Below are 12158 nucleotides of genomic sequence, written 5' to 3'. Positions count from 1 at the left end.
CCTAGGTTCCTCCCTCTCTCTCTCTCTCTCTCTCTCTCTCTCTCTCTCTCTCTCTCTCTCTCTTTCTAAAGAAACCCTTAGATCTGTTCTGGGTCGGCCTTATCCTCTCTTTCTGTCTCCTTGGCTGGTATATTAATCCATACCTTGCATTGGATATCTTGGTATATTATGTATTGTGACAAAATACCTGCTGTCAAAGAGGTTATTTAGCTCACACTTTTAGGTGTAAGAGCGGACCATCCATTTCTGTTAGCCCTAGTGAGGTCCATGCCACACACAGGAAATGGTATCAAAGACGAGACACCATGAGAGGGAAGCTAGAGAGGTCCAGGGCCAGACAATTGATTTTAGAACAATCTCTTCTTGATCTAAAGCTCTGATGGAATGTTCAAGAGGAGAGGCCTGTGTTTGTTAATTACCTTCTCTGAGGCCCCTCTCCACCATTTGGCATGGAGACCAACCCAAAGAGCACATGAGCCTTTAGGGGGAAATGTTACACCCCAATCTTAATACTGGTAATGTATAAACAGTTAGATAGTTCCCCTCAGAGTTCTGCTGCCAGCCAATAATCCCGGTGGATCTGTGTCTAGTGAGAGCCGCTCTCTCTGCTTCATGGATCATGAAAGAGTCCCACGTGGCAGGCAGAACAATGAAGAGCCCTCCAGCCTCTGATGAATCTCATCCAAGAAACCCAATTCCCCAAAGGCCTTCCCTCCTAATACTGTCACATGGGCTTTAGATCCCCTCATAGGAATTGGGGATGGGAGGGGGAGCATTCAGATCTCTGTCTCTCAATGGCACCGAATGCAGGTATTGAGCCCACCACCGCTGGTGAGAGCCTCCATCGGACCCTGCCTACTTCCCTGAGCACATAGTGTCCAGCCCAGCCCTCTCCTCCCCAGTGGAAGGCAGGGGTGGGAAGGGACAGGGAAGAGGCGGCGTCCACTGTGCAGCACTTTCAGAAATACCATTTCCAACACAGCTACCCACAGTGCTGGTATTTTTGTCTCCTTCCAGCACATGTGCCACCGAGAAGTCTTGGGTAGTATTTGCCTGCAGTTTGCTGGCTGTGCCATGTGTTTTTCTGAGCCTTTAAAACATGCTAAGTTAGACACTTCCAGGAAGCTTAGAAATGGTGATTTTTAAAAGGTGTTCAACCATGACTAAGTACCCGCTCTGCTAAGTCACCGTGCAGAAGCTCCAGCAAATATCGTCAGAACGATGACTGGATGATAATTAGCTTGGAGGGCCAAGGAGGTGGCAAAATGCTGGCCACACAAGAGTGAGGACTTGGGTTTAACCCCTAGAACCCACTGAAAGCTAGGCATGGCAGCACATGTCTGTAATCCAGATACAAGAGTACCCCTGGGGTTCACTGGCCAGCTAGCCTAACCTATTTGGTGAGCCCTAAGCCAATATGGAATCCTGTCTGAAAAGAAAAAAAAAAAAGAAAAAAACCCAAGGTGTCCAGGACTTGAAGAGTGACATGTGCCCTCCACATGCAAGCACACACACATGCACATGCACACACATGTGTACTTCAACATACACAGACAGGCATGTGTGTTTGTTGAACTGGTTTCTGTGTTGACATTGGACTATCCTTGGAGCACATCAGCTTTGGGTGGAGTTTGGCTCCAATTCTAATGCTCATTAGCATCCCTTCAGCTGGTGAGCTACATGTTGCATTCTGCAACTAGTACAACTATTAAAAACACCAGATCTGAATCCCCTGAAGTTGGGGCTGTCCTGCCTTGCTGTAAAGGCTTCATGAAGTACAGTCACAGAGTCACCGAGTGCCGGAAGCAAATGATGTAATCAGCGGGATGGATTTGTGAGGCTCCCGCCAGCGACTGCAATTTCTCCAGCCGCTGTCAGGATTCCCACGGTGGTCAGTTTCTCTTCCCCCCCTTTCTGCTGTTTGCGTCCTTCCAAGCTGCGCAGAGAACGAATGGTGCCCCACGTCCATGCTGCCTCCACAGTGAGAACTTTGCAAGGATCCCACTTAACCTTATGCCTGGGTAAAGCTCCATGCCAGTGTGCCCAGCTGCCGATTGGGGCTCCCCTATCACCCCAAGTAAACTTACATCTCTTTGTCACCCCAGCCTTCTGTTCCTTGCTTCTACCAATGGTGCCTTCAGACCACTTTCCAAGCTGGTTACTTGAATATTGATCCAGCGCCAGCCAGCTGCCAGGGCTTGTCTTCTACCCTGTAACCATGCCATGAGTTAGGGCCTCTGCTCTGCCCTGCCCCCACTTAATTGATGCCCTTGTAGTCCTGGGAACTGCCATGGCCCCTATTCTCCCTACCAGGCATGCAGATGTATCAGTATGCCTATATGGGGTCTGCACAGGTCCCCAGGGCAGAGTTCTGTCTCTACAGCATGACCTATAAGATTTTTGGAATAACCCCCCTCTACCAGCCGCTCAGCAGGCAGTGTCACGTGCCCCTGTCCCCACCAGCCCATGCGGATAGACTGTCCCTCTGCTCTGCAGCCAGAACATCCCAAATGTTTATTTTCTCTTCTTTCCCATGAGATGCTGTCTTTACACTGATTCATCGACACCCCTAGTCTCCCTCAGAGATTTGGGTCACATTTGTGTTTAAGTGTGATTGGTCAGGAATGGCGCCCTCAAGTGTGAGTGTCAGAGGCAACAGTTTCCTTTGGGCTCATTGATGAGACACTGATTCAACATGAAAATTCAGAGCCACTCCCCACTAAGGGATGCACAAGCTTAAGTTTTAATACTGAATCATTTAAACGTGGGGAAAGGACCCTCGTGGGATATTAGAACATAATTGGGATATTTTCATCAATTTTTCATGCATGCCTATTAACACATCACAGTCTATATTCTTTTTTCCCCATTGTGTGCATGTGAGAACGTAATTTTTAATCTACTCAGGGATTTCTTTACTTGTCAAAAGAAACTCACACATGCTGATCTCCCCCAGAAATGAAAGCTATGGTTGGTCTCTTTTGCAGGGCTGGAGCCTGCTGGTGCAACCTGGTACATGCTGGCTTTCTTTGTGTGTGTGTGTGGGGGGGGGGAGGTGGGCTTCTCAAGGACCTCCATCTGACATCCTGCTCTTGTCTTTGTGATAACACTTTGATTTCAGGGCTCCTGTATCAAGAGTATAGAGACAAATCGACTCTCCAAGAAATCGAAACTCGGAGGCAGCAGGATGCAGAAATCCAAGGCAACTCTGATGGGTCCCAAGTTGGGGAAGACGCTGGAGAGGAGGAGGAGGAGGGAGAGGAGGAGGAGGAGCTGGCCAGCCCTCCTGAGAGGAGAGCTCTGCCTCAGATCTGCCTGCTCAGCAACCCCCACTCCAGGTTCAACCTCTGGCAAGACCTTCCTGAGATCCAGAGCAGCGGTGTGCTGGACATTCTCCAGCCCGAGGAGATCAAGCTGCAGGAGGTAATGTAGGGCCCCAGGCTGGAGGTGCAGGGAATCTGAGGGACCCACTGAGGGGCTGAAGTCCTGGCTCACCAGAGCAGTTCAGGGCTGAACCGAACCTGACTCTCTAACACAGACAGGGAAGGAAACATTTCACAGGTCACAGACCACCCAGCCACTTTCTGGGCTGATTCAGTGCCCCTCGAGGAATGTTAGATGTTTTGTTTGGTGGGGTGACCATCTTGGTGGGGTTACGGTGACATTGAAGCACTAGGTGGCACAGAACCAGTGACTGTGAAATAACTCCAGTGTTCTGTAAGTGACAGTCAGTTGTGTTTCTTTCCACATTGAAGGGCCATGTGGATTCTGGAGGGTTGAGGCTCCAAGAGATCCTTGTGTGAAGGTCCAGGCCACTCTCCCTGAGGTCAGGGAGGTAGAGGCAGTGGGCAGTACAATGGTTGGTTATGAGCAGAAGAAAATAATCAGCGGAAAGTTGTCAGTAATAGAAACGTGTAGCAAGGATCATTTGTTTGTTTGTTTGTTTGTTATATGAGTACACCCTTCAGACACATGAGAAGAGGACATCAGATCCCAATTCAGATGTGGTTGCTGGGAATTGAACTCAGGACCCCTGAAAGAACAGTGCACGCTCTTAACTGCTGAGTCATCTCTCCAGCCTGCTGGAGATGCTCTGCTGAGCAAGGGTCTTGATCTTGTGAGTCTCAGGAACGTGTGGTAGAGAGGAGAGGATGGTCAGTAGTAGAAACCGTGGTTAATGGACAGAGAGAAAGAGGGATTATTATTATTATTATTATTATTATTATTATTATTATTATTATTACTGTAACTGGCTCGTGCGTGAACTTCATAGATGAAAGAGCATCAAAACACAAGGCTACAAGGGCTAATGACCTGAACAGAGCCTAGTTCCTGTCTGTGTCATCCAATTCAATACATGCTCCATTACTGAGGAAGGGAGTAGTTTGAGGGATCGCCTAGGGTTCACCTGTGTGTCCTTGATTCTGGCAGAATCAAGTAGAAATATACTTAAATATTGACAAGCTACTTAGCATGGGAGCTCATCAAGACTTTGTCTGGGTGGTTGTTGTCGTTAAATGAAACTGTGAGGTCAGTTCACATATTTAAAGCTTTGAAACACAGTAAAAAAACCTTTTCCAGCATAAATGGAGCTAAACACAGAGGAGCCTGTCCTTTATGTACCACACAGGAAGGTGACAAATGGCAAAGAAGCAGGACTGGGCATATGGCACACACCTGTCATCCCAGCACATTCGTGGCCAGAGGCAGGAAGATTTTTATTTCAGAGTCATCCTCACATACTTATTAGGCAGTTAGAGGCCAGCCTGGGCTACAAGACAGCCTGCCTTAAAAACTAAAACAGAAACAAGAAGCAAATGATAATGATAATTAATAATAATAATAATAATAATAGATAAATATGGTGGCTGAGCTCACACACACCCCGTTATAAAGGTGAATGAGCAATGGGGGACTTTCTAGTAGGTTAGAAAACCAAGCCACCATGTTATCAGACATAGAAAAGATTGTCAAAGGCCTTTCAGGTGGGTTTAGGTACCACTTATTTCTAAGTGTTTTTAAATTCCGTAAGTAGCCCACTAACACGCTTTTATTATTTTTTCAAAAGCAGACAATACAAACGCCTTCCTTCCTCGGGCCCCTCGCAGCTTGCAGCTGAATTTTTATGAAAACATCCCCTGCTCTGCTGGGCATGAGAGCAAAGGGATCCCTGCCCAGCTGGAAGGCAGACTTCCAGGCTGCACATGGAAACTCTGCCTCAAAATGGCCCATTCGCTCAGCACTGGCACCTGCCTACTTTTTAAAAGCATTAAAGGGGCAGGCGTGGTGGCGCATGCCTTTAATCCCAGCACTCAGGAGGCAGAGGCAGGCAGATTTCTGGGTTCAAGGCCAGCCTGGGCTACAAAGTGAGTTCCAGGACAGCCAGGGCTACACAGAGAAACCCTGTCTCGGAAAAACAAGCAAACAAGCAAACAAACAAACAAAAACAAACAAAGAGCATTAAAGGGATACAACTGCATTGCGTTAACAAGTGGCTTAAATAGGATGGAAGAATGCAAGAGACCATAGTGAGGTCTCACTTCAACATTGCTCACTGGCCGTCCAGGGGGCTCTGTGGACACCGTGCAGGGCTTGCATGGGGCAGATCAGGCTCCATGTAACTCAGTCATGTCTTCAGTATATCCTTGTCCCCTTGTAAGACCATGAACACCTAAAAACAGTGAAAAAGTGTATCACATCAGATCCCAACACAGGGTGTTCAAAGGGCAGTGTGGGCTGTCAGCCCCAGTCTGAAAACCCTGAATCTAAAATGCTCTACAATCAGAAATGTTTGAGCATAGACACGATGCCACAAGTGGACAACCCCTATACCAGCAAACTCTTTCACATGTAAAACTGTTGGGAACATTTTATGTGAAGTCACTTTTAGGGGGCTGGACACATGGCTCAGCAGTTAAGAGCACCCTCTGCTCTCCTGAAAAACTGGGGTTTGGCTCCCAGCACCCATAACAATCAGCTCAAAATAGTTTGCAACTCCAGCTCTGTGGGATTAACACATTCTTCTGTCCTCTGTGTGAGCGCGTGCACGCCCACACACACATACACACACACACACACACACGCACTCGCGCACATACACACATGCAAGCACACATGGCAGATGCACACAAATTAATTAAATTTAAATTACTTTTTAAGCTGTATGCATAAAACGCATATAAACATAAATGAGTTCCACAGTTAAACCAAGTCTCACTTCCAACATTGCTCATCATTTTTATGCAAATACTCCCAAACCCAAAAATGAAACTCTGAAATCAGAAACTCTTCTGGTCCTAAGGGTTGGGGTAAAAATACTGGAATTTCACCCTGCTACCAACTGTGAGAGAGGCTGTGATCACACACATCTCCACTTCCAGTACCAAACCTTCACATGTTCTTTGATCCAATGATAAACAGTGTGTATTGCTTGAGTATCTTATTTTTGTCTTTCTTCCTTTTATCTTCTTCCTCCTCCTTCCTCTTCTTCCCCCTTCTCCTCCTCTTCCTCTTCCTCTTCTTCTTCTTCTTCTTCTTCTTCTTCTTCTTCTTCTTCTTCTTCTTCTTCCTCTTCTTCTTCTTCTTCTTCTCCTTCTTCTTCTTCTCCTTCTTCTTCTTCTTCTCCTTCTTCTTCTTCTTCTCCTTCTTCTTCTTCTTCTTCTTCTTCTTCTGCTTCTGCTTCTGCTTCTGCTTCTGCTTCTCCTTCTTTCTTCTTCTTCTCCTCCTTCTCCTTCCTCTTCTAGATAGGGTTTCATGTAGCCCAGGCTGGCTTCAAACTCACTAGTTAGTGGAGAATGACCTCTTTTAAAAAATAGTAATTTCATTCTACCTATTTTTAATTGATTATATTATGTGTGTGTATGTTTTGCTTGTGTGTGTGTTGTGCACCTCATGCATGCCTGGAGCCCATCAGATCCCGTGGAACCGTGGTTATGGGTGGTTGTGAGCTGCCATTCGTGTGCTGGGAACCAAACCCAGCTCCTCTGTAAGAGCTGTATGTGCTTTTAACTGCTGAGCCATTTCTCCAGCCCCAGCCTTGGATTTTGATCCTCCTGCCTCTACCTCCTGAGTACTAGATTTCCAGGCACATCCCATCATGCCAGGCTCAGCTGTAGGGGATGGAACCCAGGGCACATGCTAGACAAACATTTCACCCACTGAAGTGTATGTAACGTGTAATACAACCTCTCTGCCTCTTTTTCTGTTAAGCTTCTATATTGATGTTCTTGATGGAGTAGTAGTTTTTATATTCTAAATATTATTTCTTCTGACATTTGTAATGTTTTCCCCACAGTATAGCCAAAGGGACATGACAGAGTGATATTCACACCTGTGCTGGCATCCACCTGCTTGGGTGTTGATTTTTTGCTCTACTACTTGGCTGTGTGACATTGGCTTATGCATAAAATGCAAGCATCTGGAGCCACTTTCTGTTGCTATAGCAGTACAGAGACTGGGTCATTTGTAAAGAAAAGATGCATGTTCAGCTTGAGTGTCGGAAGCTAGGAGGTTCAGACGAGGGAGCCGCGTCTGATGGGGGCCTCTTGCTCCCTCAGCTCACAGTGAGAGGCTGAAGCAATTGGGAATGGACAAAGAGAGAAGGAGGTGCTGAGCCCCCCCCCAACCCAGTAGCTTCCTTATTCCCAGAGGAAAAGCATTCCCTGCTCATAAGGCAGCTCCCGAACCCAGAGCCAGGCCTCGTACACGAGGCTTTAGGGGAACACAAGCCAGAGCAGGGCTCCTGGATCCTTACATCGCTCTGTACAGATCATGAGAATTTCCAAGGTCAAGCCCAAGCAGGTAACCTTCCATAGTCTTCCCCCTCTGTTACAGCTGTCTTCCTTCATGGAAAGCCTTTGCTCATTTTCTTAGAAATCCTTCCAGCCTGTTTATGTGCTTCTCCCTCATCTTCTGGTGAGAAGAAAGAGAAGCGCTCAGCAGGTAAAGCCATGATGGATAGGGCTAAGGCCCAGTAGGTTGACACACACTGTACTGTTCTGTGGAAAGAGACAGAGCAGGGACACAGAGAGCCTGAAGAGGCTCATAGGGTAGTCTGTGTCAAACAGTCATCCAAGGACTTGTGCCGTGAATGAGAATGTAAGCCACCTCATTAAAAAGTCTTTCGAGTGGGCGTGGTGGCTGTGGTTGTAATCCTAGCACTCAAAAGGCTGAGGCAGGAGGATTGCTGGAGACTCATATCTTTCATTGTTTTACATAGTTCCAAAATAATATATATACACATATATTATTGTGTGTATGTGCATACTGGGTGTGTGTGTGTGTGTGTATGTGTGTGTGTGTGTGAGAGAGCTGAATGTAGATGGAGGTCAAAGGACAACTCCGGAGTTGGTTCTCTCCTTCCACCTCCATATGGGATCCAGGGAGCCAACAAAAGTTTTCTGGCTTATGCAGCAAGCACCTTTACCCACTGACTCGGCTACCCGAAGGGGAACTCCTATTTCTGTAGAACTACACTGCTCTAACAAGAGCTAGTGTTTATTTTCCAGTGACCATTAAAAAAAAAAAGGCTCAGCAGTTAAGAGCACGGGCTTCCCATTCCAGAGGACCTGGGTTCAGTTCCTGGCACCCTGGCCATGCACAACCATCAGTAACCACGATCCTGGGGGCTCTAATACCAGCCTCTGGCCTCCAGGGGTATCAGGCACACATGCAGAGCACAGGTGCTGGCATCCACCTGCCTGGGTGTTGATCACAGATGTACATGCAATCAAAATACAGACACACACACACACACACACACACACACTAAACTTCCACTTTAAATAGAAAGCATTGAACTTACACAAACTGTGATCTCTCACTACATCTCTATTATAGTAAAACAAAACAATTAAACGTAAATACCATAAAAACTTCAAATTGAGCCACGTGTGCCAGCACAGATCTGTAAATCTGTAATGCCAGCATTTAGGGGGCTGAAGTATCTCCAGTTCAAGGTCGGCCATGGGTACATAGTCTGGGCTAGCTTGGGCTATACAGTAACACCTATCTTAAAAACCAAAACCAATTAAAAAAAAAAAACCCAAACTTTAAACCATAAATGTTTCCAATGTTCCTCATCTTGGGGTGGAAAAATAAGCTGGATACCATCAGTCTATTTCAATGACATTTGTGAGGATGCATCTGTCCTGTGAACTCATGGTGCCTGAGCTGCATTTGGGACCTACTCCCAATGCACTATGCTCTAATATTAAATGACAGAGGGCTGGGACAGAGGCTCACTGGGTAGTATGCTTGCCTCTCAGTTGTGAGAACCTGAGTTTGGGTACCCAGAACCAATGTCAAAGGCCAGACATGGTAGTCTGACCATAATATCAGCAGCGGTGCGATGGGAGGCAGAGGCAGGTGGATCCCTGGATGCTCTCTGACAAGCTGGCCTAATGAAGCTGCAGGCCATTGAGAGACCCTGTCTTAATCAAAAGGATGGGTGTAAGATGACCAAACACAAAAATGGCTTGTGTTGGTGAACAGTGATGATGAGCCATGGGGGGGGGGGGCATGCCCAAAGCTGTTCATATAGAAGAACAAGAGGCTGCAGAGGTGGCTCAGTGAATAGGAGCTTGCTTTCCCTTGCAGAGGTCCCATATCAGATGGATCACAACTGCCTGTGACTCTGTACCAGGCATCTAATGCCTCTGGCTTCTGTAGGTACCTGCACACACACAGAGACACAAATACATACACACAATTCTAAAAGAACACTATGATTGCCTACTAAGTAAATGAAAGGAGTGAAAGTCAAAATCACTAAAAATCAAAGAATCCAAGGCAGACTGCACCAAGGTACTGTCATCTGTGCTTCTGAATGGCAAAGGGTGACCTTGAATTTCTTTTTCTTCTGCCTCCACTTCTTAAATGCTAGCATTACAGGCTTGTACCACTGCAGTCAGGTCACAGGGTGCTGGGGTTAAACCCAGGGCTTCGTGCATGCCAGGCAAGCCCTCTGCCAATTGAGCTACATCCCCAGATCCTGCCAGATATGTACACTTAAAACCTAGTTTGGGAGAGTACGTGGGTGAGCATTGTCAAGGACATGACAATATTTGTACCAAGTCCCAAGAAAGAATATATTTCCATAGTTCCCTGTCTTTATCAATCTAGAACTTTCTATTATGAATAATCAGAGCTACAGACATTAAAAAAGGTGTTGTTTTCAGCAGCCAGGATGCTGCTCAGTGGTACAGCATTTGCATAGTGTGTGCAAAGGCCACAGGTCTGCAAAAGGAAGAAAGGAAGGGAGAGGGAGGGAGGGAGGGAGGGAGGGAGGGAGGGAGGGAGAAAATTAAAAACAGGTTTTCAAAGAATTAAGAAGGTGAATATTCACAACATAGAATGTCTTCCAAAGAGTATAATATCACAGTTTTAGTAGACGGACTGCCAAGAGGGCTCAGCGGGTAAAGGGGTTTGCTGCCAAGTCTGAGTTCCCTCCCCTGGATCCACATGGTGGAAGGAGAGAACCAACTTTAGAATGTCATCCTCTGACCGCCCCACACATGTACAGCATACACAACCCCCCACACAAATTAGCAAAATGTAATTTTTAAAAAGAAAACATTTCTTTTAGGTATTTTTGTAATTTCCCATGGATCATTTGGTACATCAAAAAATCAGTGACGCCACGTGGATATGCACTGGCTATATTCAGCAGGAAATTCTACAACATACATACTACACACTCACACACACAACTCACTTACTCATACATTCTGTCACAGACACACATACATAATATATATATATATATATATATACACACCCACTACACACTCACACAACTTATACGCATACAGTCACAGACACACATACACACTCACACTACACACTCATACATACAACTCACACTCGTGCACTCTCTCAGAGACACACACATACACTCACACACTATACACACAACTCACATACACACTCATACTCCATTGAGTCTCCTTTGCTAGCTTGCTCTGGAACCCTTTAAGGTTCACTGTTTAAGGGCAGGGCAGTTTGGGGGAAAAAAAAGAACTGATTCAAATGAAAAGGGTGGGAAGAAGGTATACAGGTATAACAACAGGTATAACAGGTATAACAGGTATAATATGTATAACAGGTCTCAGGAAGCAGTGGCTCTGAGCTGCTATGAGGGTCAGCTGGCTTTGTCAGTTCTGCCAGTTGCTTCTTCCTGTCTGTCTGTCTGTCTGTCTGATGCTGGCCAGAGCCTCAGTTTGCTTCTTCTGATGCCCAGGGCTCTCTCATTCTTCAAAGCCCCCTCCCCACTGTGGGACGGTATGGCGAGCCTTGTGATGATGTCACTAAAGTGACATGGCCTTTCCCTCCTTTTTTTCTCCATCTTTCTTTTCCCAGTACCTTTGAGAGGCTTAAATTTACCGCCCTAGGGTTTTGCTTTTAAACTCAAAACTGTTCTTGAACTTCAAAAGAAAAAGAGAAAAAAATGTATAGGGTGCTTTTCTAGAAGGGAGGACAGGGGGCTTTTCTAGAAGAGAGAGCAGGGGGCTTTTCTAGATGGTGGTGAGAAGGAATGGAAGGAGGTCACAGATGAGGGAGGAGGGATGTCCAGGGAGGGTGGGGCTCTCCACCCAGCAAAGCCTCAGCCTGCTTGACAGTGCATGCCTGCCACCTGTCAAGGAGAGGAACAAAGAAGCCAGAAATGCCTGGAATGGCTGTTGCTTTGGCTGTGGTGGCTTGAGTGTCTGTTCAGGACCTTGTCTCTGCAAAGGGGCTTCTCTGATATAAAGGGACAGGCCAGATAGAACTAGGAAGGTGAGCAAGGCATGGTATTTTGAGCATCTCCAGTCAAGCAGAGACACACAGACACACAAGTGATAGTGACCTTGAAGGCTTGCAATGGGATTAGCAGATAGGCACAGCATACCTAGGCAAGAATGAGCCTTGTCGTTGTCGTTCTGAGGAAGAAGATGGGAGGGACCTTAGGTCAGCCACAGACTTGAGTCTGCTCAGACATGGAAATAAGACTTGTAATCCATTGTTTTTGCTCCTTTTCTCATATCTTAGAGCAGGCTGTGTAGAGAGACCCTGTCTCAAAAACAAACTAAAGTTTAATTGGATCAGTGTGAAAATATATAGTTCATGTGTTGGGAAGGTAAGATGCCAGGGGAGTACAGTAGCTGGCATGGCGTGTCCAC

The 12158-nt window shown here is 46.4% G+C and overlaps 1 protein-coding gene across 3 annotated transcripts in view; it reads left to right on the top strand.

The window, feature by feature from the left end:
- The window catches only part of Ngef (neuronal guanine nucleotide exchange factor), a 96237-nt gene that overhangs the window by 66252 nt on the left and 17827 nt on the right, over nucleotides 1–12158 (top strand). For all 3 annotated transcript variants that reach the window (XM_021174300.2, XM_021174309.2, XM_029482181.1), the window contains one exon: nucleotides 3122–3423. In XM_021174300.2, the coding sequence (XP_021029959.1) occupies nucleotides 3122–3423 (302 nt within the window). The remainder of the gene's footprint in view (nucleotides 1–3121; nucleotides 3424–12158) is intronic.

This window comes from Mus caroli, chromosome 1, assembly GCF_900094665.2.
Source record: "Mus caroli chromosome 1, CAROLI_EIJ_v1.1, whole genome shotgun sequence".
Lineage (NCBI taxonomy): Eukaryota > Metazoa > Chordata > Mammalia > Rodentia > Muridae > Mus > Mus caroli.
The sequence above is the reverse complement of the archived record's forward strand: the minus strand, read 5'-3'. Positions and strand labels throughout refer to the sequence as shown.